A 27,760-nucleotide genomic window follows, 5' to 3' on the forward strand; every position below is an offset into this window, starting at 1 on the left:
ATAAATTAAAGATGTAAATATATTCCCCTCTTTATTTTTTAGAAGTTTCAGAATTTTATGTTTAACATTGAGAACTAATTTTTTTTTTTGTAATTTTTTTCATTTTCTGGACACAGTAGTTCACCATTCTTGTTTACAGGATTAGACATTCTGTTTTCTTCTTGGTGTATTCTATGGCTGATATTTTTTAAATCCATGTGCAGGAGATGTGAATGTATGAGGAACACTGAAGTGTTTCCCCACATTGATTGCATTCATGGTTCTTTGTCTAGTGTGATTTCTTTCATGTCTTTGTAGAGAATTGAGTGTTTCATCTTGAAATTTTCTGTTTCCTTTTCCTTAAGAATCCTTATTTGAGGTCTAGGGAGAAGGCTCAGTTGGTAGCAGAATCTCCAGTGCACATGTAAGAAAAATCAGCCAACCTGTAACCCCAGTACAGGGGCCAGGGTGAGAACAGGAGGATCTCAGGGGTAAACTGTCCAGCCAAAGTAGTTGAAATTGCAAGCTCCAGGTTTAGTGACAGACTTTGTCTCAGGGAGCCAAAGAGGAGATCAACAGAGGAAGACACTGATATACTCATGTATACAGACATGTGGAGAAACATACATACATATACATACCATACCATACCATACCATACCATACCATACCATACCATACATACATAATCTTTAAGAGAATCTTAATGTCTTTGCTGAATTCCTTACCTAAAGCTTATTATGTTAACTTCTCTCATGGTTTTATTTCAATGCTTGTTGAACTAACTGAGAACATAAAAACTTAAAACATCTAAAATTCTTTCTCCAGCATCTCATCCAATTTGATGGTTTGCATTCAATTAGTAGGTAGTTGTGAACTTTTGAAGTAATAACATTGTTTCCTTTCTCATACTCCTGTAAAGTTTTATACTTTTTGTTCCATAATTTATGTATCATCATTAGGGAGCAGCCATCTCTTGATGTCTCACAGAAGCCAAATTAAATCTCTTACAAATGGTTACCAAATGGAAATAGCTTCTGGGTTAGGGATGGATCAGCACTGGGAGAGCTGCTGCTTTTATTTTTTAGGGAAGTGGGGGATTCAAGACAGGCTTTCTCTGTGTAGCCCTAGCAGTCTTGGAACTCACTCTGTAAACCAGGCTGGCCTGAGACTCACAGATCTGTCTGCCTCTGCCTCCCAAGTATTGGGATGAAAGGCATCAGCCACCACTGCCTGGCAAGCTGCTGCTTTTTGAGGACAATTTGTAGCTACTTTTTGGTTAAGAGATAAAATAATAAGAAAATTGTTTTTTATGTATAATATCCCATAAGCTTTTGTAAGAGTTTATTTAAGTAGACTAGGAAAGAGTCTGACTCCCTGTTTTATTCTATATTACCTGTAGTACATATGGGTTTTTTTTTTGACACAAATGCTAAACAACTGTGTCAAAAAATGCAATTTTTTTTGTAACAGAGATAGAGAGGTATGCTGCATAGTTGTTTGATTAAGGAAATGATCGATTCTGTTGGAGGCCAACCATGTGCAAGTTCTCTGTCTGAACCTCACTATACTCTAAATTATTAAATTAATTTAGCCTAAATAAGACCTCTGGCTAAACTTAGTAGGCCGCAAAGGAAAACAGAATAATCAAGTGTTGGCAAGGGACATGTAGGGAGGAGTGGGGTTAGCAGAAGCAGGAGAAAGATAAAAAAGGATTTCAGTGTGAGAGTACTAAGAATGTATTATACACATATATGAGATTGCCAAAGAACAAATCTAGAAAATTTTAAAAAGAAATAATGTCATGCATCATATCACATCTTTGAAATAAAGGTATGTATCAAAAGTAAGAAAAACTATGGAAACTCCACAAATACTTGCAAAATGAGCAATGTTATTTTTTAAATTTTTAAATTTTGAGTATGACTGATTTGCCTGCATGTATGTATGTACAATGTGTGTATCCCTAGTGCCTACAGAGGTCAGAAGGCATCAGATCATAAAGAATTGGAATTATCAATGGTTTTCAGCCACCCTATGAGTGCTGGGAACGAATCCAGGTAGGACTCTGCAAGGCAAGTACTCTTAACCATGAGCCATCTCTCCAGCCTCATTACAAACATATTAACTAGGTTATGGTGTGTAGCGTGAATTATAATTGGTGCTAATAATAAAAACCTGGAGTCAGATATCAAATATCCGCTGAAAGATCAGAGAAGTAAAGGAACTAGCCTAAGTCACCTCTTATCTCCACAACTTCTCAGATTGAAAAGGGGCTGAGCTCCTGTCTCTATCCCAACTCATCACTTCCTTTCTCTACCCAGCCACATCACTTCCTGTCTGTTGTCTCCACAGATCTCTAGATCTTTATGGTTAGCTAGTGGCTTCCTCCATCCTCTGATCTTCAGGCAGGCTTTATTTGTTAGAGCACAACAAAATATCACCAAATTTCCCTTTTGTCTGAAGTAAAAAAGGTTATAGCTAATATAAGAAAAACTATATAAAATAAGTAAAATAACTATATATAATATTACAGACAATACAAAAATACATAAACAATGGCTAGTCCATAAACATTTGACAAATTCAGAGAAAATACTCCATTATCTATCCTATCTTGGTGAGTCCAAAAGATTGTACCTAATTCACTTTCTATTCTAACTTGCATTATTACCAAAACTATGTTTTAATGTCTCTCAACCCTATACACTTTACACCTCTTTAGTTAATTTCTTTTCTGAATCTCATAACAAGGAAAACTATAACTATAAAGTTTTCAACTCTATTAGAGATCCAAGAAGGAAATAATATTACCCGAGTAAGCAGGAAGTGCAAGCAAGCAACTTCTAAAATATGTGAGTAATGACAGAAAGAGCTGGCTGCCTGGACAGTAACCCAAGGTTTTCTGCAATGTTGTGGTATCCATATTTGATCTACTGGCCTAGCATATTGGCAGATTTTTCTGTGTAGCAGGATGTTCTGAAGGGCTGTCCTTCCTTGTCTTGGTAAAGTTCAGCAGTCACTTTTTTTTGTGTCCTCCTTGTCCAATTTGGACAACATACTGTCATCAGTTGAGTCAAGGACCCTTTCTTGCCCAGTGGCTAACTTGCCACAAAGAAAGTAAACTCCATGTGTACTTTCTTTGATGTCCATTATCTTCTCTGAAGTAAGTTGGTACTGCCCGGAGCAGACATGTCTCATTGTCATTAAAAAAACAACAACCCATAACCTGTGTTATTGAAACATCTTAAATGTTATATTCTGTAAATCTCTGAAGTGTTTGAAGATGATCTATCTAAAATATATCTCTATTTGATCTTGAAAACATACCTAATATGACTACAAGTTTGATTGTGATGACTAACTACTAACTTGCATTTCTTTATATCCTAATTAGTTGGTAATAATAACTTTCAAGGACTAGAAATTTGTATTACATTGTTAAATGAGCTGTATAGGTACAATATCTTGAAGAAGAGTAGAAGTGTATGTACAGTATGTTCTAACAAAAACAATCTCAAATTTGTATCAATATAAAAAGATCCATATCAATGTAAAATATCTAAAACAAATAGTTGCTTTTTAAAAGTAGATTCAATAATCTACCCTTTTATCCTATCATGTCTATATCACCCCTTTTTCTTTTCAGAACAAGATATCTAAATCTAATTTCCTTTTTTAGCTTTTTTTAAACCATTACCAATAACAACTTGTAACCAACCACCCTAAACAATAACAAATATCCATAACTCATAGAGAGACTAAAAACCACCCACCACATGTCTTGGGAATGTGGACATCATTTTCTTAAAATTACTTCCTGCTGTCTGGGGTTAACAGGCATCTTTAAGGGATCCTGAAAAGAAAAATTTAGGTTAATTGTCAAACTCTGTGAGTTTGAGGCCAGCCTGGTCTACAGAGCAAGATCCAGGACAGGCACCAAAACTGCACAGAGAAACCCTGTCTCAAAAAAGCAAACAAACAAACAAAAAACAACAACACTCTGACATGTGTTTGTTAGAATGAAAATGCCAGGATATGTCACTCAAAGGGAAGCTAAATGTAAATACAACAGTGATATCTATGGCTTCTTCTTCAGTCATTGACATTTAAAATCTCCTTGAACACCTAGATTTCAGGTAGGTATATAGTCTGGGACTAACATACATTTGCCATGATGATTTATGCAAAAATTTGCTTAACAAGAATATGTAATTGTCCCCAAGTCTCCCCAAAATTCTCAGATACATGACCACTGCGACAAATTCATAAATGATAGAAAGCAAAAATGATGAATGGATGCTTGTGAGCATTTTTAACACAGTATTTTTGTTGATTATTTGGGAATTTCATACAGTGAATCCTAATCCCATTCTCTTCACATTCCTCCCAGGTCCACCCTCAAATGTAGTTGGAGTTTTCTCCAGTCTCACTCAGACCTGCAGCCACTCAGACCCAAATTAACACAGAGACACTTATATTATTTAAACTATTTGGCCTAATGGCTCAGGCTTCTTGCTATCCAGTTCTTATATCTTAAATTAACCCATTTCTATCAATCTATACCTTGCCACATGGCTCGTGGCTTACTGGTATCTTACATCATGCTTCTCATGGTGTTGACTGGCAGTGTCTTCTCACTCAGCCTTCCACTTCCCAGAATTACCCTCTCTTAGTCCCCGCCTGTACTTCCTGCCTGGCTACTGATCAATCAGCATTTTATTTATCAATCAATCAGAGCAACATATTCACAGCATCTCCAGCACTCAAACACTTGTCTCCCTCGCTTCCTCCAAATACACCAAATGCAATTTGTGTTTCCCATATACTATATGGAGCATGGTCAAATTCCCAGTGGCCAGTCCCTTAAAGATAACTGAGTGCTTTCCAACCCCCCTGGCAGAAGCCAACAACTGTAAGAAGGTACACTTCAGCATCTTTACCACATTTTTTAAGGACTCCCCTCAATGGCTTCCTGTCTAGTCTTTTATTTTTTGCAGGGGGCAGGAAGTTGATGCAGAAGCCATCAATGTCTCTCATCCTCAAAGTCGGGAGTCATTGATACCACTGCAATAGATGTTTCCTTGCCCATGACAGCCAGCAGCAGCAAAGATCATGGACTTCCACATGATTTTCCATGGTTGCAGGGACCACAGACAACAATATGGTTTCAAGTTCAACAAATGTCTACAGCATACAAATATGTACCATGGAGTTCAAGGTCTTTGGCTTCAATTTTAAGAGGCAAAACTCATATTTTCTATACATAAAAAAATATTCAGCTGGGCATGGTGGTTCATGTCTTTAATCCTAGCACTGCCAAGGCAGAGGCAGGCAGAGCCCTGTGTTTTGAGGCAATCCTGGTCCGTATTGTATATTTTGGGACAACCAGAGCTGCTAGAGATCCTATCTCAAAAAGTAAACAAAAATCAAAACTTCATATGCTTCCCTTCCATACCACCACCAAGAGCAACAAAGAATAGGCCAATGATTGGATCAGCTCTAATCCACACTGAGCTTAGATACTGTGCATACTTTTGAGGAAAGGCTGTTTAAAGCTCTGGGGTTTCTGCCATGCCCAGATCAGGCAATATCTGGGAAGTTAATATGAATAAGTTTCCTGATAGTCTTCAGCTCTGTTTGGAAGGGAGTTGCCTAGCAACTTTACAGACTCCTATTTCTGTCTCTTGTGACATTTACCCTTTTTCTCTCCATTCTCTTTCTCAGCACTGTAGCAGGCTTTATTTAACCACCAGCCAGCTCCCAAATTATAACACAAAGACTTAATATTAGTTATGAATGCTCAGCCTAGCTTAGGCTTGTTTCTTGCTAGCTCTCATAACTTAACCTGGTTCTCTTCATCTATCTTTAGCCTAGGGGCTTTCTATCTTTTCTTTCTGTGTGTCTTACTTTTCCCCTTCTTCCATGTCTGTCTGTCTTGTGGCTGCCTGGCTGTCTGTCCCCAGGAGCCTCCCTCTCTTTCTCCCTTGTTCTTTTCATTCCTCCTCTTCTCCCCCTCCTCCTACTGATGCTCTCTGCTTGCAAGACTTGCCTATTTCTCTGTTGCCTAGCTATTGGCCATTAGGCTTTTTATTATAACAATCAGGTACCCTAGGCAGGCAAGGTGAAACAGCAGCACATCTTTACATAATCAAACAAATGCAGCATAAGCAAATATAACAAGCCTTAAATCATTAAACAAATGCAACAGAAACAAATGAACACACTTTTCCACAGTTAAAGGAATATTCCACAGCATAAGGAAATCTAACACATCTTTGCCCAGTTAAAATAATATTCCACAACACAGTACCTATACATACACATAGACACACACACACACACACACACACACACACACACACACACACACACACACACGTTTTTTGAGATAGGGGTTTCTCTGGGTATCCAGGAACTTGCTCTGTAGACCAACTCAAACTCAAAGAGACAAGCTTGCCTCTGGCTACAGAGTTCTGGGATTAAAGGCCTGTGCCATCACCACCTGGCACATATTTTTATTTATTCTTCTCATACAATGCATCCTAATCACAGTTTCCCATCTCCTTACTCCTCCCAGGCCCCATATCCCCTCTCCACCAGATCCATTGCTTCTCTGATTCTCTACAGAAAAGGGCAGGCCTCCCAGGGATATCAACTGAACATGGCATGAAAAGATTCAATAAGCCTAGATAGAAACCCTCATAGCAAGGCTGGGTGAGGTAACCCAGTAAAAGGAAAAAGATCCCAAGAGCAGACAATATGGTCAAAGACATCCCCACTCCCAGTGTTAGGAGTCCCACAAAAAATGCCAAGCTAACAACCAAAACTAATATGCAAAGGACCTAATGAAGAGCCATGCAGACCTCGTGATTGCTGCTTCAGGCTCTGTGAGCCCCTATGAGCCATTCTTAGTTGATTTTATGGGCCATGATTTCTTCCTGGTGTTCTTGGCCCATCTGGTTCCTACATTTCCTTCTCTCCCTATTCTTCAGGGTTTACTGAGCTCCAACGGGAGGATCCCAATGAAGGTCTCCAGTTTGGGCTCTGCCTAATATTTGGCTATGGGGGCTGGTGGCCATATGAGAGGGCATCAGGTGGGCAATTAAGTTTCAAGAGATTAGCCCACCAGGAAGGAAGGCACTGGTGGGTGAATCTTGGATAGGTAAGGCCCTGAGGGCTTTGGCTCTGGACTGTCTCTTGCGACAGCTGTGGCTTTACCTGTTTGCTGCTTTTCTCTGGTCTGCCATTTTTCTCTGGTATCTGGCATGGTGTAAATGGGTATAGGGAGATCCCCACTGCCTTTAATGTAGTGTGATTGGAAATATTCTGCTCTACTTGGCGTGTTTCCTATGGATCATTATGAAGATGACTTTGTCTTAAGCTGTACTCTTTAACTGAAGCAGAGATTTTATACTATAATAGTTTTAGTTTAAAAGGGATTTGATGATTAGGAGTTTTTGATAAGTATAGTAAGGGACTATGATAGAGGTTAGCTTAGTAGGGAAATTAATATAGGTCAAGTTAGGATTAGTGTTGCCCCACCCAGACAAACAGGGGCTGCAGAGGATAGAAAATAAGAACAAGGAAGTGTCACACAGCTAGGACACAAGAGTTTAACTTGAAGAGCTATATCGACTGTGGTTTTGGTTAGGGCTTAAGAAAAACAATTGTGTCTCAGGAGCCAGGCTGTCTCAAGTTCATTTAATCTTGATGAATGTGTTCAAGAGTTTCAGTGTGCATCATAGCTGAAACCTCGCTTGCAATAATGACTTCATATAAGTAAAAATCGAAGAATTGGATGAATAGTTAAGATGATTTGACAGGACTCTAAAAAGTATAAAAAGTGAAACTAGTAACTTGTTTCCCAGGCAATCACAAAAACCACTCCCTATGTAAATGGTCGTGGCTGAAAGGATCTTGGTTTTGTGAGAAGTTTAAAAGATGAATGTTTAACTGAATGTGGGTTTCTCAGAAAGTACATAAATATGTGGCTAACAAATGTACTGGGGTTAACTTTTTTCATAAAAATATGGTTTTACAGTGATTATATACTGTGTACCTTTTGATTATGGGAAAATCCTCCTATTTGTAATCAACTTGGTGTGGTGACTAAAAAGGATGGCTAAAAATAATGAACAGATGAGAAGTACTTATCCCGCAGGAAAGAAGTCTGTGTGTTTTTTTCTCACTAACTCTGCATCTCATGCTCAATGTCTTTGATCTGCAAAAGGCTGGTCCCTCTGCAGTGGATCTCTGCATCTGCTCCCAGTAGCCACTGGAAGAAGCTTCTCTGATGATGATTTGTATCAGCATCTTTCTTATTTTTCATTTGATGAGATGGGAATCTCTAGGAAGTCACTGCTATGTACTGATGGAAGCCAAGACAAGGTTCCCTCCTCTTCTTAACTGCAGATGGAGTCACAGATGCTGTAGTTGGAGCCCAGCAATGTACCTCTGTAGTGGGGCCAGTGCAGTCCTAAAATGAGAGGAAGAACAAGAATAAACCAACATTGTTTTTGATGCCTAGTGCTTATATACTCTAAGTGCTTCCTCTGAGTGAGACAGCTATTAAAATCATAAACACCTATAAATTGTAATGGATGCTGGGAAGGGAAAAACTAACAGGAAAGAGGACAATAAATTAAGTTGGAGATCATTCTTTGGGTGGTCCAAGGAAGTTTCAGATTGGTGTCTCATCAACTGAGACATAGGATGAACAAGAATGGAACAGAGCAATGAGGAAAAGAACTTACACCAGGTCGCCAGATCTCTACAGGGCTGGGTAAGTGGTTGAGGGAAGATGCAGTGGGTCATACAGATCTTTGAAGGTCATAGTCACTGGTCCTAGATCACTGACCCAGGCAAAAAGGGAAGGAGACACTTTTGTTAGAAAACATGGAAACTGACCTAAGGGGAAGCCCTTGGGCTTCAGATATTCACAAGTCTGGCCCACTAAGTGGCAATGGTGGTCACTGTGTCTGGGATGGTGAGGGCTGACGGCTATGACCAAGCAGGCTGATGACGAGAGAGGGCATCACTAAAGGGGTTCCCTGTAGAAATCTGTCCTGTCCTAGCCATGCAAAAGATTCTGTGCCAGACAACTCGTGCACAGAGAGGGGGTGGGGGAGATGAGGGGTGTGTGTGTGTGTGTGGGGGGGTTCCAAGCTTCCAACTTGCCTGTTATTGTTGGGAGCCCGTTTGGATAAGAATGTGGCCTGTCCTCTGGGCATCAGCAGCCTTGTGCTGACTGATGCAGGATTGTGGAGCCCTTGAACTAGAAATGGGTAAGCCTGTGGTCTGAGCTGCCCTTGAAGCTCAGCTGGAGGAAACAGAGGCTATCTGAGAGGCTCGCTCCTAGAAAGGAATGAGCTTATGCTTGACCTGACCCAGACCCCTAAGAGTTTCTTTTCCTGTCCAGTGGAGATTCTGCAGAGGGGTAGGGGGGCCAACTAGACACTTCTGTGGTACAGTCCCCTCAGGAGGGCCCAGGGGCTGAGGAGCTGCAAACATAGTCACTGTTCTCATCACTCTAATTTTCTTTAGCTTTTCAGATAAGGGCTCAAGTGTAAAATACTTTGTCAGCATCAGAGTACAGAGTAGAGCATTGGAGCCCAGAGCAGCATCTTACGCTGTAAAAGCCCCTCTGCTGCAGTTTCTGTGCTCCTGAGGGCTGAGGAAGATTTCATTTTTCTGCTCTTTACTCCTGTCCAACTTGGAAGGGTCCCTCAAGCCCTCTTATGGAACATTGTCCAATGTCTGTAAATATATATACACAGCGACATTATTCCACTTGTCCAGTCTCTTCCCTTTCAAACTTGTGACAGTTTTGGGGATCAACTGCTGAACTATTCCTCCCAAACACTCACACTACATCTCACACTACACTTCCCCTATCATTTTTATAAAGGTTGAAAAACACAAAAGGATGCCTACATCCTAATCCTTAGAAGTCAACTAACAAAGGAAAAATTTTCCCATTTGAATAGATAGTACTGAAGATGAGGGACAGGAGCTGAGCAATTTCTGAGTGAAAGGCAAAAGTCTCCACCTCCTCTTCTGTCAAACAAGAATGGAAGGATCATGTGTTACCATGGACCACAACGCCTTCACATTTTAAAATCTAAAAGTGCATCTCTTACAATTAAGTCCTTATTCAGAGATAGAGTTCACATTGATTTGAAGATTCAAGTGAGAAGAACTGCCACTTTTTTAAAAAGACCTTGAAGCTACAGTGAGAAGAAAAACCAGGATCGGAAAAATTCACAAAAGTTGGTTCTTCAACAAATGGAAAGCCAGAATTTCTGAATGGCATATTAGAGTTCAGCTACGTGGATCAGAAGCTGATATACCTTGGAAAAAATCCTGAATGAGAGTTAAGTAGATTAAGAAACTCATGGGATCCCTGTTCCTTGGGAAAAAAAAATCCTGAAAGACAGTTTAGTAGATTAAGAACCCCCATGGGACCTCTGTTAACTTACAAATGGGAAACTGATTAATTAGAAATCTTTCTTTTGGGTGAAGAACAAACTTTAACAGAAATAACAGCCATTTCTGTGTGGTGCTCCAGGTGGACATAAGCCGTTTGAAAGAATTTGCTCTTCCCTCCAGCAGGACAAGAAAACCCAAGGGCACAGTAGTGGAGGTGTTCAAGGAGCAACTAATTCAGGACAAAGAGTCTATGAGGTAAAAGCTCCTCCATGATTGCTCACTTGGTACATGTGCATAGGCCTGAACACAAGTAAATGGTGGCACCAGGCACCGTAGTCACTGCAAAGTATGCATGGGGAGCAGCCACACAGGGAGGGCACCCCACTCTACACCCTCCCACTGCTATGTGTCTGGGCAAAACAACCTGAGCTCTCTAGTGGAGAGGTGCCTATGAATCTTTATGCACCCGCCCCCTCTCAAGTTTTCCTCTTTTTCCACTAGGAGAGCATAGAAAAGATCTGAAAAAGGAAAGCACAGTCGGTTCAAGCATCCCTGCCAACCGTGGACAACTCTACCAAACCAAGCCCCTTAGGAAAGGCTTCCAGGACAGGTGGTAGAGCCAGACTCTCTCTGGCTGTACTGAGTCACCCACAAAGCAACCCGCCACCATGCAGATGCTCGGGACCCTGCAACACTGTATGAAAGCTGAAGGTTAACATATCTGCATTCAGGGTTTGTTGCTCCCACATGTGGCCACCAATCACCAGGCTAGCCCCCGCCTTGTGCGCTGTGGATCCAGGGCTGGGCAGACTTGCAGCAGGCTCACTCCAAGGTCAGCCCGGGCCAGTTTCCAGGGCCTTTAGGACCTATGCAAATAGGGGCAGATTCCAGAGCTGCCAGTGGCTGGAAGCCCAGGCTTCCATTTGCAGGAAAGCATGGTAGCAGGAGAGAGCAGGGCGCTTCTTCACACCAAAGGGGAGGAGCACCATGGTGACTGCAGAGAGCACCCCCTGGTGTATGGGGTCCTCACTTAATAAGACAAAGCACAGATTGGACCCTCCATCAGATCCTTCTGCTTTAAAGGAATAGGATCTCAGAGCTGCCTTTGCCCACCCCCTTGACATCCTGACGTCAGGGACACACGTAGACAAGGAGGCGGGCCTGAGTTGGAGAAAGGGCCTGGATTGGCAGAATCTCTGGTGGTTTCAGGCTAAACGAGAAGCCAACGCCATACTTCAGTTTCTTCCAGCAGTTTCCCATCAGGTCCTGGAGCCAAGGTAAGGAGAACCCAGGCCCCAGCCTTTTCCTGCACAGGGATGTGGGAGGACAGCCAGGAACTAGGGGTGGTGCTGGCCAGTTTAGCAGTTTGTTCCAGGAGCTGTGGACAGCGTTTGGGGGGAGGGGAATGTAACAGGGAAGAGGAAACTCCATTTCCTGTCCTTTGAAATTAGAAAGGGGCTGGAGTTAGCTTAGTCAGCCCAGTGCTTACTTAACATTCATAGAGCCCTGGATTTGATCCCCAGATCCAGGACATGGTGGTGCATACCTGCAATACCAGCACGTGATAGCTGAAGGCAGCAAGAGCAGTTCAAGGTCATCTTTAGGGACATATGGAATGCAGGGTCACTGTGGGCTACATCTTGTCTTAAAAAAAAAACAGTGAGCAGAAAAGTAAAACTAATTGGCCTTTCTAAATAAGGACCACACTCTGGTTGTCTTAGCTCTAGCGTGTCCCTTCATTTCAGCCCCTCTGAGGCCCAAGGGTTCCTTCTTCCCCTTATACCCAGGTCCACACTAGGGCCATGTTCAGCCCCTAGACCCAGGCTGCCAGCCTCCTAGCCTGTCCAAGGGGTTAAGCATTGGGAGGTCACAGGGAGCTGTGGAGGGGGGAAAGTTTATTTAGTCAGAGAGCCTCTGAAGGCATCTAGTTTCTGTCAGTGTAAAAAGGCAGGAAGATGACAAGATGTGGAGACACAGAGAACAGGCATACAAGAACGAAGAGAGAAGGAACATCATCAGATCATATACACCAGTCGGGCCTGCCGCTTCCACCCCCATCCTTGTGACAGGCAGAGAGACAGACCTCTCTCAGCCTAGGAGCTTCTTGTGCTTGGCTTAAGTAGAGATCAGTCAGAGCTGTTAGTAAGAACCTGTGCACCCTTGGCACTCTGAACCCCCATTGACAAGTCCATCTGCAGAGGCTCCCTCCCTGGGACCCAGATATCTTGGCCCATCACAGACCAGAAGAATGCATAAGTCATCTAGAAGAGCAAACTTTTGGACCTCTGCTCATTGACCCTGGCAGAAAAGGCAATGAGCAGGAAGCAGGCAGACAGTACAGCCCTGTCCCCATATGGTCACAAAACTGCCCTAAATAAGAATATTGTTCCCATAGTCAGGCCTAGAAACAGAAAGAAGACCATGATGACTCCCACCACCTGAGAGTTATTTTCTTTTAGCACTCTAAGTATAATTTTGCATGCTCTCCTCTTTGTAGGAATGTTGACAAGACATGGTATCATTTGGGTGTTTGGATTTTTTTCCTGTGGTATGACATTGTCCATAACACACATAACATGGTTGTAGTATTTGTAGATTTGTGCTTTTTACACCTTGATGTGAAATGTGAACAAGAGTTCCAGTCTTTGTTCCAGAGACAGAAACTTGGAGAAGAACAAGGAGAATGGCTGTGTCTCCTGTAAATGAGCACCAGGTCAGTGTTGTGTCCATATATTTCCTTGAAAATTATTTTGATATTGAAGTCATGAAGGCTTTTTAGTACTCTGCCTTGGACAATGTCATCAGATGTGTTTATTTCCTGTGACTTTTTTTCTTTTTTCTTCTTTGATTATCAAAATTGTCTTTAAATCGTGTCACCTACATAGCACAGCCTTGTTCTATTTTATATTCTCTCCATTACTACTGTGAGGCAAATATTTTTCATAGACTTAAGACCTGCAGTTGTGAAAGAGAGTCCATTATGATGATCAATGACATATATTGATGCCCTACAGTTCTACAGAGAATGAATCTGTGTCCTTATATATTAGTGATGATGCAAAGTCTGATGTGCCTCAAAGGTTACACCTCAGGGATGGTCAGGTTTCCAGAACCAAGATTATGAATGTGGCCATGCAAATACATGGAACTATTTCCTTGTATCATAGAACAATTTATTGAGAAGTAGACTTAGAAGAGACTCACTGTCTGAATCCTAATACTAAATGTTTCAGTGGTGTAGAGTGGGCAGATGATAGATGGAATGGTCTGGCTTGCTCTTGCCATGAAACTGATGTTTCTGTGATGAGCTGCAGATTGCAGTATACTGGTTTTTCTCATTGGCATTTTATATCATTCAGTGATGATGTGCCTCTAAGGTGTTTGGTTTTTTTTTTTCCTTTTTCAGCTTTTTAATTCTGATTTATATTTTCCTCGCATACAACACATCCCAACCAACTGTGGTTCCCCTCCTGCCACTCCTCCCAGTTTCTTCCCACACTTCCCCACCTCCCCGTCTGTCCTCCTCCAGTTCCTTTCAGAAAAGAACAGGCCTTGTGCTCTGAGGGAAGGGACCTCATGGGGATCTCTCTCTACCTAATGTTTGGCTGTGTATCTGTTCCCATAAGCTACCAGAAGAAGCTTTTCAGATGAGAATTAGGCTAGGCACTGATCCGTGAGTAGAGAAGAATATCATTTGGATCATTTAGAACACATTTTTTTTTGTTGTTGTTTGTTTGTTTTGTTTTTTGTTTTTTTCTATTGCAGGTCTCTGGGCTTTCCAGCCTCTGCTTCCTGGTCTTCTGGCAGTGTTGGGCATGGACTCCCTTTTGTACAATGGGCCTCAAATTAGTCCAGTCATTGGCTGTCCACTCCCAAAAGTTGTACACTTCCATTGTCCCTGCATATCTTGCAGTCAGGATAGACTGTAGTTTGAAAGTTTTGTGGCTGGGTTGGTGTCCCAGTCTCAACACTGGAAGGTGTCTGGTTAAAGAATATGGCCAGTTCAGACTCTATTTCCTCCATTACTTGGAGTCTTCCCTAGGGTCATTCTCATAGTATTCTGGAAGTTTCTACTGCACTAGGGTTCCACATAGCCCACCAATGCTCTCCAATTCCATTAGCCTCTCTCCTGTACTCTCTTCCTCCATCCCTCCCCTGCCACTTGATCCCTCCTAATCCATCTGGATAATCGATTTCCCCTTCCCATGGAGATCCATACATCCAGCTTTGAGTCCAATTTGTTACTTATCCTCTCTGGGTCTGTGGGTTGTAGCATACTTAACCTTTATTAACAGCTTGCTTCTAAGTGAGTGTTTGTTATAATGGGTTACCTCACTCAGGATAATTTTTTCTAGTTGTATCCATTTACCTGCAAATTTCATGATGTGATTGTTTTCAACAGCTGAGTAATACTCCATTGTGTAAATGCCCCACCTTTCCTTTATACATTCTTTGGCTGAAGGACATCAATTATTTGGTTTCTGGCTAATTGTGAATAATGCAGCTATGAGCATAGTTGGGCAAGTGTTTTCTGGTAGGGTGGAGCATTCTTTGGGTATATACACAAAAGTATTATAGCTGGGTCTTGAGGTAGATCATTTCTCAGTTACCACCTGCCCCTAGTCAGCTGGCAAAATCTATTTCCTCCTCCCAGGGCAATCCCTGCATGGGAATTCTTTCATCCATGTGTTTGTTGACTTCTCTTGGTAATGCTTGCATCTTTTGCTCCTGTTTACTTACTTTTTTTTAATTCCCAGAATTCCTTCAGTTTGTGTTTTCTTTATTGTTTCTATTTCCATATTTAGGTTTGAAAAGTTTTATTCATTTCCTTCAACTGTTTATTCTTGTTTCTTAAAGGGATTCATTAATTTTCTCCATGTTTTTGTTTGTATTTTCTTGATTTCTTTAAGGGATTTATTTATGTCTTCTTTAAGGACTTCTGTCACCTCCATAAATATGATTTTAATGTCTTTATTTTTTTGTGCTTCAGTTGTGTTGGGATACTCAACATTTGTTGTAGTAAGATAGCTGGGCTCTGGTGGTGACGTTGCCTTGACTGTTGTTGATTGTGCTCTTGGGCTGGTATCTAGGCATCTGGGTTTGTGGTGATTATAAGCACAGGTGTCAGTTTCTGAGTTTATCTTTGTCAGATGGGTATTTTTTGGTTTCTGTATTATCTCTGGTCTCCAGGTTGATGTGGCTTGTGGTTGAGCATGTGTCCTTCATCCATGTTGAGGACTGGATTTCTGGTGTCTGGGGAGGCATCTGGTGTCAGGGTTTCACCTGAGTTGGATGTTCGGACATGGTAATGAGGTGGTGTGGGTGAATTGAGAATGGGAAGTGAGTGCACTGAGTGTATAAGGGGAATATTGTTGGCATTTGACCTCTTTGGTCTTATGGTGACCAGCATGGCTTTTGGTCAAGCAGGGGTCTCTGCCTGAGTCAGAGGCTAGGACAGGGCAAGGAGGAGGGTAAAGAATGTTGGGGGTAGGTTGGGCAGGCACTGAGAGAGTGGAGGTGGTCTGTGGTGGGTGACCTATCTATAGTTCTGGTGGCCAGCATAACATCTCCTCAAGTAGGGGGTCTCTGCCTGAGTTGTGGGCGGGGACATGACACCATAGTGAAGATGGGAGGGGTTCGAGAGTAGGGTGGTCAGGCAACTAAAGAGTGAGTGAATGTCCTCTGGCAGACGGCATACCCGAAGTTTTGGTGGCCTGCATGACCTCTGGTCAAGCATGGAGTCTCTGAGTTGGGGACTGGGATCACAGTTTTTGAATACCTGAAATATATTTGTCTCAGGAGATTTCTTGCTCTTATCATTCTCTTTATTCCAATGGTCAGTGGTAAATTCTCAATAGTTTAGTAATTTCTCTTTATCCTTCATTTTATTTTTCAGACATTGTACCACAGTGAATTCTATAAGCAAAGCAGGCCCCATAATGATATTACATCATGTGAAATATGAAGTAAGACTTGTCTAGAAAGTGTTGTCTTGGAGCTGTGCATAACCCATCAATTTTCTAGTCTCAGTGAATGCCTCTCTTAATGATTTTGCTCTCTTTTCTTTTGGAAGGAGGAAAGCTCCCCCAACCTATGGTTTTGTTTCCCGAAAGTTACTGTAGTGGAGTACCAGGTGGAGATTCTGAAGTGAGGTTGCAATGGACAGATTTCCATTTCTTTCTTTTAAATGAAATATATTTGCATATGTGAATGTTTTCTGCATGTTTTTATATGTACTTCATTTCTACCTGGTGAATATGGAGTCCTGAGGTTAGCACCAAACACTTGGCATTGGAATCAGGTACTGTGGTAAGCTGTTACATGTGTAGATAGAATTAAAATGGGTTTCCCAGCAAAAACAGCAAGTTCTTTCTACCATTGAAGTCTTTCTCTACCCTCCAGCTTTACATTTCTCATGGACATTTTTGAAGGAGTGGGGATATAACCTTGTGTCTTCTTTGTGAAATATAAAAGAACAATAATAAATGACAATTTTTCATGCAATCTAAAATTCTCTTAGATGAGTGAGCTCAAATATTCAAGTAAAGAACACAGTTAAAATGACAAGATTCAAATTTTAAATTGAGCTGATCTCATAGGCAGCAAAATACTTAATGAAGAACTAATATAATTCTGACAAACTTTGTGCATTCTTATTGATCACAGAAGATCTTTCTACTTCATATGAATGCACTGTCACATAGGCTATTTATTCATATAAATTTCTCTAACTATTTTGTAGTAAAAACATACATGGAATTTCTGAAATTGTTATTCATCTATATTGGCTTGTGGAATAACAGTATCTAATACTGATTTTTCTATTTATTTCATGGTAGTCAAAGTAGTGTCATAATTTAACATCACAGATTATTTGACTGTGTTATGTATTTTAGAACATGGGATTTATGCACTCTTACTGATCTTCCTCATCAGTAAAAAACAAACAAACAAACAAACAAACAAAAAACAGACCTCATTGACTTTGAATTCATCCCTGAATTCTGCCTTCCATATTGACCTACAAAGGGTACAGCGTTGAAGCTGGGCTACAGTATCCCAACTGAGCATTTTAGAACAGCATCATGTGAGGCCAAGATTCAGATTGAGCCAGCAGCCATATGAGAGCAGGACTATAGGAGAAACATTTGGAAGCAGTTTTGCTTATCATAACTTTTCCATGTGAGATTAGACACAGTGATAATGTTTGATATCAAAATGCCCCTCATAAAGGTACACATCTATACCTCAAATAGTTATTTCATACTCCCTAAAAGTTTGATGTTTGCCAAATCTCAATGTCATCCTGTTTTTACAGAGATTTTAAAAAACAGTATGAGTATTCTAGAAAGTATCTTTCTCCAAAATTAACTTTCATTTTTACTTTAAAATATATGCATGACTGCCATCTATATCCTGCCTGCAGAGATCAGAGGTGAGCATTGGATCCCATGGAAGTGTAGTTAAACTCAGTTGTGTAGTAGGAATTGAATGTGAGTCCTCTGAAAGAGCAGCTTGTGCTTAAAATTGCTAACCCATTTCTGTCCAACCTCTAAAAAACTTTAGTCTTTGAATAATTGTCATGCCTCATCTGCATCACAAAAGTGTCTGTCATTCCTTATGTTTCTTTTCCATAGGAAAGCATTTTGCTCAAAGCACATGGTAAATGGGTAATTTTCTATTACAGGATCTGTTGACGTTCAGGGATTTGGATGTAGACTTCTCCCAGGAGGAGTGGGAATGTCTGGATTCTGCTTGGAGAACTTTATACATTGATGTGATGTTGGAGAATTACAGAAATCTCATTTTTGTAGGTAAGAATGCTCTTCTTGTAGAATTACTGACTCATTGTTTGGATTTACCTATTATTTGCTATTGTTTTTAAATAAACTCCATGAACATTCTATGACTACCAGAAATGAGGGAAATTCTGGTAATAAACATAACTTCTTTTACATTTTTCTGCATACTCTGCAAAAGCAACAAATGCTATCTACTGTGATCTGTCAAGCCCTCTTAACTAGTTTTTAACTGAAAACTTCAAAGTTTAAAGAATATTGAATATTCAGAGAATAGAAATACAGTGAAGTGTTGTTAGTGATTGGAATATTTTCATTTTACTATTGAATCAAACTATTCACCTCTTTTGATTTAAAAAATGAGGAAGTTTTAAAATAGAGAAAATACTGTGGTAGCTATGTTGTTGTTTTTGTTTGTTTCATTGATTAATTTTTGGAATCTGGTCTATATCTTTAGTCTTGGTGAACATGATTTTAATCCTAGCATTAGGGAGGCTGAACCAAGAGGAACTGATGAGTTTCAGGCCGGCTTGGGAAACACAGTGAATTCCTAGTCAGGCAAGGATGCACAGTATGACTATGCATAGAAATAATCCACATATGATGCTTTCTCAATCACCCATTTTTCCTGCCTCTTCAAAATATCCATTTCATGTGAGGATGGAAGCCCCTTCAGTGATCCTTGTGTTTAATGGAGACTAGAGTGGTTTTTATCACTGTTCAGTTAATGATAGTAAAACACAGAAGGCCTATGCTGAGAGCTGTGCTTCTAGTAAATGCTAGTTACCTTGAGGGAACTTCAAGTATTGAATCTCTTACTCATTCATCAGTTCCTCTCAGCCCTATTTGTTCTCACTTTCCAGAGAAACATCGCATGTGTGGTATATATGAGAACATCATGGATCAAGGATCAAATAGTACTGTCTATCAGCACGTGAATATCCAAAAGAAGTCTTACAAAAATAATGACCCTGGCAAAATGCTTTGTGAATCATCTCAGTGTATACCTTATAACACTAGCGATGCTACAGGAAACCATCAGAGAATTCATACAGGAGAGGAACCTTACAAATATGGTAAATGTGAAAAATCCTTTGGATGTAGCTCAAATCTTAGAACACATCAGAAATCTCATAAAGGACAGAAACCTCACAAATGTAGTGAATGTGAGAAGTCATTTACACGTAATTCAACTCTTAAAAATCATCAGAAGATTCATACAGGAGGGAAACCTTACAAATGTTGTGAATGTGAAAAGTCATTTACATATAGTTCAACTCTTAAAAATCATCAGAAGATTCATACAGGAGGGAAATCTTACAAATGTAGTGAATGTGTCAAGTCATTTACATGTAGTTCAACTCTTAAAAATCATCAGAGAATTCATACAGGAGGGAAACCTTATAAATGCAGTGAATGTGAGAAGTCATTTTTATATAATTCAGTTCTTAAAAATCATCAGAGAATTCATACAGGAGAGAAACCTTACAAATGTAGTGAATGTGAGAAGTCATTTACAAATAGTTCAAATTTTAAAAATCATCAGAGAATTCATACAGGAGAGAAACCTTACAAATGTAGGGAATGTGAGAAATCCTTTGGATCTGGCTCAACTCTTATAAAACATCAGAGAATTCATACAGGTGAGAAACCTTACAAATGTAGGGAATGTGAAAAATCCTTTACATATACCTCACATCTTAAAAGACATCAGATACTTCATACAGAAGAAAAACCTTATAAATGTAATGAATGTGTAAAGTCCTTTGCATGTAGCTCAAATCTTCAGTCACATAAGAAAAGCCATACAGAAAAGAAATCTTACAAATGTAGTGAATGTGAGAAATTCTTTAAATATAGATCAGGTCTTAGAAATCATGAGAGAATTCATAGAGGAGAAAAACCTTACAAATGTTGGGAATGTGAGAACTCCTTTTCAAGTACTTCAGAACTTAGAATACATCAGGAACTTCATATAGGAGAGAAACCTTACAAGTGTAGTGAATGTGTGAGATCATTCATGTGTGCCTCAACTCTTAAAAAACATCAGAGAGTTCATACAGGAGAGAAACTTGTAGCTAATGTCACTAATGCTTTAGCTAGCAGACGCAGCTAAGGATCTATCAGAAAATTCATCCTGGGGAGAAAAGTTTCTGTTGGAAATGACTTTGTATATGTTTTTTTTCAAGTTCTGTACTTAAAAGACACTATTTTATGACAAAATATTATGAACATTAGATAGCCTTTGTGTAATGCTGAACTCTTAGAAAATATCTATAGTTTGCACTGAGCAAACATTCTAAATGTAGAAAAAAATTCATTAAAACATGTTATTCTTGACCTCAAAGACTGCATAATTTATGCAAAGTGGTAAAAACAGGAAGGTAATGTTGATTAAAATTTTTCTGGAGACTGTAACATTTTCATCATGAAGGGAAGGTAATAACACAAAAAAATAACACCTTCATATATCATCAGGAAGTCTGCAAAACATAGGATTTCTTATGCTTAAGTCCCCTGAAGAAACTCAGATCAGTAATGCTGCTTAGAAGAAGCTCTGATGAATTGATACTGAGAAATGATACCCTCCAACATGTAGACAGGCCTACACATGAGTAGTGGGCTCAGGGTGTCCATTGTTCATAAGTTGTATCCCAAGGTGGGTTGGAGTTTCATGGTAGCAACTGTCTGAGCCCCTTTTACTACTGTAAGCAACTCCTGTCACATATTCCTGTAAGTAACCTGAATAAAACTCATTCATTCAACAAGATGAACTTCAGTGACATCCGTACTTGGTTCTTTTTCAGTTCTTTTCTTTTTATGAGTAAATACACATGCATGTTTCATCTCTCTTGGAAAAGCATATTATAAAACATGTAATGAATCCACAATTTTTCCTCAAAACTTTTGTCCACCAGAAAATTGATATTGAGGAGAAAACAATTTGCTCACAGTTTTGTTAAATTAATGCCTCATTATTAATGCACCCTATAAAGTCCATTCTAGAAAACCCCCCAAATGCATTGCATTTGTCAAAGCTAGTGCTTAAAGTGTAGATTCATCTGAAAATTGATCCAAAAGGAACTCACACACACCAATACTAATACTCAACTATTATCCACCTTTAAAACACTGATTCACCAGTGAAAACTTATAAATAGAAATAATGCAACATGTGTGGTCATGTACAACTAGAAAACCCCAAAAGTGTGAAGAAAATTAGTTTAGCAGTACTCAATGCAGTAGGAAAAATACTAATCAACATAATTTGCACATTAATTATGGAAGATTCATATAGAAATACAAACAGATTTGGAGACATCATACAAGCCAGGATAATACAATTAAGAAATAAAAGGAACATATGAACCTCTCATGCATTTTTGTGGGTGAGAATTCTTGTTTTTGAGTGACTATGAAAATGTTTTTTGGAACCATTTTTGTATTGCCAGCATTGAAGTTCCTATATGTCAACAGAGTTGCAAATTTAACCTCCAATATGATCCCACTGACTCGATTACATGTGATTACAGAATAGTGTTTATTCTGTACCAATAGTGTACCATGCTGACATACCATATAATTATTAGTAGAAAGGCTCTTTCTGTCAGGTCCCTTTCATACCACCCAAGCTGCAGACAAGTTTTCACAAAGGTAAGGTACTCTTTATAGAAAGAGAATAAGGTGATTCTACCTGGGCAAAATAGACAAGTACCAATATGCCATGCATTTCTGCAGAAGATGCAGTCTTATCTAAAACTTCCCTTGAACAATAGGGTAAATGACAGAGAGCCAGCACTGCTTTCTCTTACTGATTTCTGCTCTTCCTTCTTAGGAGGAACCTTAGTGGACATACTTGCTTTCCAAGCTACTTTCAGGGTTTGCCTCAGCTGAGGGTAGCATCCTAGTCATGAAGTTTTTGGCTGATGTCAACCCGGGTAGAAGGTGTGGCCACCTGACTAAACAATGTGAAGCTCATTTCAGCACCAGTTCATCTGATATCTTGACAGAGCTCCATGTGCTGTGTTCTGCTTCTACCATGCTCCTTCCCAAGATACTTCCCTGGAGCTAATAAACATGCTGCCTGTGAACTAATAGTAGGAATTCTCATTTTCTCCTTTTTCTCAAAGACAGTCCTTCAGAGCCTACAAAAGTGGTCTTGCAGACTTAAGCATCCTCATCTCTAAGCTACACTATGCCTGACATGGCTCTGGCTTCTTTTTCTTTTTTTTCCCCCCACAAATTTAAACAAATATTTGTTGAATATGCCTTTTTTAAGAATTTTTTTTTTCATTTTACATACTTTTGACAAAACCCAATACCCTTTCATGATAAAGGTCTTGGAGAGATCAGGGATACAAGGAACATACCTAAACATAATAAAGGCAATATACAGCAAGCCAACAGCCAACATCAAATTAAATGGAGAGAAACTGAAAGTGATTCCACTAAAAAATCAGGAACAAGACAAGGCTTTCCACTCTCCCCATATTTATTCAATACAGTGATTGTAGTTCTAGCTAGAGCAATAGGACAACAAAAGGAGATCAAGGGAATACAAATTGGAAAGGAAGACGTCAAACTTGCAGTATATGCAGATGATATGATAGTATATACCTTCAGTAATGTGGCAGGATGCAAGATTAACTCAAAAAAATTAGTAGCCCTCCTATATACAAATGATAAATGGGCTGAGAAAGAAATTAGAGAAACATCATCCATTACAATAGCCACAAATAATATAAAATACCTTGGGGTAACTCTAACTAAGCAAGTGAAAGACCTGTATGACAAGAACTTTAAATCTCTGAAGAAAGAAATTGAAGAAGATATCAGAAAATGGAACTATCTCCCATGGTCAAGGATTGGTAGGATTAACATAGTAAAAATGGCAATCTTTCCAAAAGCTATCTACAGATTCAGTGCAGTGCCCATCAAAATCCCAACATAATTCTTCACAGATTTAGAGTAACAATACTCAACTTTATATGGAAAAACAAAAAACCCAGGATAGCTAAAACAATCCTGTACAATAAAGCCACCTCTGAAGGCATTACAATTCCTGACCTCAAGCTCTGCTATAGAGTCATAATAATAAGGGCTTCTTAGTATGCCCTTCTCTCTATGTCTTCTCAATTACAAACCTGGAAGCTGGTAAGGATGGATGACTGGTGTTGATGGATGGATGGTGTTATGGGGCAATCCCAAGACCTTGAGACCTTTTTTGTAGATGATACAGTAATCTGCTTCAATCACTTAAGGAAACACAAGAACTTCCTTTGTCTGAACATCTCACAAGGGCAGTGTTTGTTCATGGTCCTGATTTTTGAAGTATGTCTTGCACCTAATGGGTGAGGATGGAGTCATGAATAAAGGTTTATTGTTCATTTTGCTTACAAATTAACCTTAATTGAGTAGCAGGGAATGAATAAATGAAAGATACACATACAGGAAAGTTTGTATTGAGTAGGTCCATGGCCTCTTATGGAGGCACACCATATGTAGCCTAGAAACTAAGGAAACTCAGTGTGTGTGTGTGTGTGTGTGTGTGTGTGTGTGTGTGTGTGTGTGTGTGTGTGTTTTAATAATACATCTGAATCTGAACTGAGGAGCTGGGGTAATTTATACAGCTAAATGGGGAAGCAAGATGTTTTAGGGTTACTGTTGTGATAAAACACCATGACCAAAAGCATCATGGTTTGCACAGCCTGTCTTTTTATAAGAACTAGGACCACCAGCTCAGGGATAGCACCAAATACAATGGACTATGCCCTCTGGGCCCTCTTATATCAATCATTGTTTAAGAAAATGCCCTATAGCCGGGCGGTGGTGGCGCACGCCTTTAATCCCAGCACTCGGGAGGCAGAGCCAGGCGGATCGCTGTGAGTTCGAGGCCAGCCTGGGCTACCAAGTGAGCTCCAGGAAAGGCGCAAAACTACGCAGAGAAACCCTGTCTCGAAAAACCAAAAAAAAAAAAAAAAAAAAAAAAAAAAAAAAAAAAAAAAAAAAAAAAAAAAAAAAAAGAAAATGCCCTATAGGCTTACCCACAGATAGACCTTATTGAGACTTCTTTTAAAATTTAAGGTTCCCTCCTCTCAAATGACTTTATCTTGTGTCAAGTTGACATAAAATTATCCAGCATAGTGTTAATCTTTTTGGTGTTGTGTCTTAGTGTCTTTGTAGGGAAATTGGGTCAGATTGTAGTTGGCCTGGAGAAGGAAGCTGTGATTATAAGTTTTACATACTATCAACATTGATATATGGTCTTCGGGAGGGCTTTTGCTTTTCTTCAAGACTGAACAGGGGAAGACTTTGCCATTCCCATGGGTATGAGACATTGGAATCCTTGGTATGACCATGCCTGTGTCAACGGTACACATTCAATGAGAACTTCTTCTGCTTCTGATATTGAATTCCCAGGTGTCCTGGTTATTTTGCTATGTCCAGCATGGGATATCTGAGGGAAAAAATATACATACACTATACTTTTATGTCTGCTAACTTTATTCCTCTAAGACAAAATTCTATCAATACAGCTATAGCTCCATCAGGCATTCAGGGCAGAAATAACTCTAGATATACCAAGCTCTTTTCCATCTACTTCATCTCTCTCATCTGAAATCCTACCTACATAGTTTCAGTTCTTCTGTTTTCCTCTCATAGTCTGCTAACAACTAAGCTCTTATGCTTCCATCCTCATCTTTGTCCTCTGTTTCCTCATTCTCCATTTCTACCATTCTCTACTCCTGGCTCTCAGAAATTCCTACTGGAGATCTGCTTACCCTCTATGGAACCTCTGCCTTCCACTCTTCTCTCTGCCCATGAAGTTCTGTCCACTCTACAGAAAATGCCTGTCCTTTCTTTCCCTGGCCACTCAGTTCTCTGGCTCCTCAGGAAGGTTGTTCTACCTTCTTCCTTGATATGTAAAAACCTCTTTTGTTCTCAGTCAATTGCTCTGGAGAGCTGCTGGGCCTTGAGGCAGGGGGAGGGTCTGAGCTTCATTTGCACAGGAAGCAAAGTTATGTGTCCAGCGAGCTTGTCTCCTCGGCTCAGCTGGGGAGTTAGTAACCTAGAACTTCAGCAGGTCTGGAAATATTTGGGCACTCAAGAATTTCACAGGAGAAGACAGCTGAAATATTAAAAGCTGCATAGCACCAAATATTCATAATAAATGGTGTGCCTTTTGTCAGACCCATGGCCGGTCGAAGTATAGCTTTTATACACAGCTGAATCTCTATGATATATTCTTGTGGCTTGCCACACCCATATGTACCTCAAGGGGAGTAAGCTTATCTGGCATTAAAGAAAGCTCAAAATGAATTAGACTTAGTTGCTACATTTTTTAGAGAACTCGAGTTACCTGTTGTAACAGAAATGCTTCTGTTGAGGAGATATGAGATGAGGGTAAGACCTGCTGGTCCTTTTACTCAGGTGAGACATGTGACAAAATTACAATCCTTTGAAGGAACACAGCATTTTCCTGCCCTTATTCTGCCTCTGTGCTTAAAGGAAGTACATCAGTTAGAACCCCCTGTGAGTCTTTGTTCTCTTATTTGTTTATTTAATTCCTGGCTTGCTTTGAACTCACAATAACCAATGATGACCTTCAATTCCTGATCCCGCTTCTTTCATTTAGCTACTACTGGGATTATAGGTGTGAACCACCTCTCCTGACTTATGAGATACTGGAGATAAAACTGTAGTCTTTGTTCATGCTATGCAAATATTCTACCAACTGGGAAACATTCTTAGTCCCTCTGTCCTGGAATTCAGCATCTGTGTATCAGTTAACATGTATGTGTGTGTTCGAGTTTCATCCTGTTGCCATACACAACTCCATGACAAAAGCAACCTGCAGAAGAAAGCATTATTTCACCTTACCACTATTACGATCCATCCATATGAGTCTATTAAATGGGTAACAGAATTTATTAAGATATAAATTGAAGAAATACACTCATGATTACAGAATGGAGTAGACAGCAGAAGTTGTCCTCGGATCTAAGATTGAATCCACTTCACAGGCAGGAGCAGGGAGAAGGGCATGTGACCCTTCTCCAACCCCTTTAAGAGGTCATGTACAAGGGCAGGAAGCACCACCTCCTTTGGGCCATATAGCCCAAGCTCATGGGTGGAGCAAATACCACTATATTTCCCCTTTTTGTCTAAATAAGAAGGTTCTAATCTTAATGCAAACTATATACAATAAGAATGATTATCAAGTGTTATCCAGGAAAAACAAAGGGTAATAACACAAACAAAAATGGAACTACAACCAACAAAAATAACATCAAACAAGAAAGACATGATAAATATCCAGAAATGTTCAGAATGTAGGTAAATGGCAAATTACCGAGGTTACTCTAATAACTGTCCTACCTTGAAGATTCTAACTCTAGTACTAATATGTTTTAGCTAAGATATGAGAAGATTATAACTGTAACTATCTAGTCTTCAACTCCATCAAAGACCTGAGAAGGAACATAATAATACCTGAGAAAACAGGACTCAAATAACTTTCACAAATCTTGTGAGAGTAGACAGAAACAGTTGGCAGCCTGGACCTAAAGTTTCTCAGAATTGTTGGCACATTGAAATTGGCTACAGGCCTAGAGTATCTGAGAGATCATTTTCAGAAGCAGGTATTTTGAAAGAATATCTTACCTTGTTTTTGCAGAGTTCAATAGTCACGTATCCTTGTGTCCCACTCATTTTGAAGGGAAAGTACTCATACTGTCATCAGTCAAGGTAAGAGCAGTTCTTTGCCCAGCAGGCCATATGAAGACAAACATCCAAATGGAAATGTCTTAGAAGCCCAACATTCTCTTGGGATCACATTGGTGCTGCAAGAGGCAATCATTTCTCATGTCAACAGAATTCTAGGTTATTTAAATGCCATATTCTCTAGGTCTATGAAGTGTTTGAAGACTATCTGTCCATCTGACCTATTTATATATAAATCTGGACAACTTAACTAACATAACTATAGAGATGACAAGCATAGGTGACTATACATCTGTAAGTCCTATCTACCTAAATAACCTAAGGACTAAGGCTTTGTGTAAACAAGGTAAACACTCTGTAAGCAAAAGTAGAGTAGAAGTACAAAGGCCTCAAAATTGTGACAATACACAAAATAGCTAAAGCAGAGGTAGGAATGGATAGTGCAATGTGCAATATGACAATAATCCTAAATATCTATCAATATACAAAATATCCTAAACAGAGGTAGAACATACATATAGTATGACAAATATAAATTCACATTTGTATCAATACACAAACATTTCAAATAAGAGTAGAAATATATGTACATTACAATTATAGTCCTGCATTTGTATCAATATACAATTTATCTTAAATAAGAATATAAAAATAATTTACATTTGTATCAATATACAAGAATCCATAACAGTGCAATTTATCTAAGGCTGACACTTTACTAAATTAGCTTACCAGTATATATAATAATCTACCTTAATATTCTATACCTATCCATTCTTTTTTCTTTTCTTAAGGAGGGTCCAGAGTACAATATTGTCTTCTACCCC

The 27,760-nt window shown here is 39.6% G+C and overlaps 1 protein-coding gene and 1 long non-coding RNA gene across 2 annotated transcripts; one reads left to right on the forward strand and one right to left on the reverse strand.

The window, feature by feature from the left end:
* Positions 1-12,659: 12,659 nt before the first annotated feature.
* On the forward strand, positions 12,660-20,508 carry LOC102927565 (uncharacterized). The gene is made up of 3 exons (XM_016009566.3): positions 12,660-13,123; positions 18,098-18,224; positions 19,073-20,508. The coding sequence occupies exons 1-3, from the start codon at positions 13,094-13,096 to the stop codon at positions 20,323-20,325; spliced, it is 1,410 nt and encodes a 469-aa protein (XP_015865052.3). The 5' UTR covers positions 12,660-13,093; the 3' UTR covers positions 20,326-20,508.
* Positions 20,509-22,686: 2,178 nt separating this feature from the next.
* On the reverse strand, positions 22,687-27,067 carry LOC143270171 (uncharacterized). The gene is made up of 3 exons (XR_013047159.1): positions 26,874-27,067; positions 24,455-24,666; positions 22,687-23,553 (listed from the first exon to the last, which is right to left on the reverse strand). It is a non-coding gene; the product is annotated as an uncharacterized LOC143270171 (long non-coding RNA).
* Between the last annotated feature and the right edge of the window lie 693 nt (positions 27,068-27,760).

Source organism: Peromyscus maniculatus, chromosome 22, assembly GCF_049852395.1.
Source record: "Peromyscus maniculatus bairdii isolate BWxNUB_F1_BW_parent chromosome 22, HU_Pman_BW_mat_3.1, whole genome shotgun sequence".
Classification (NCBI taxonomy): domain Eukaryota; kingdom Metazoa; phylum Chordata; class Mammalia; order Rodentia; family Cricetidae; genus Peromyscus; species Peromyscus maniculatus.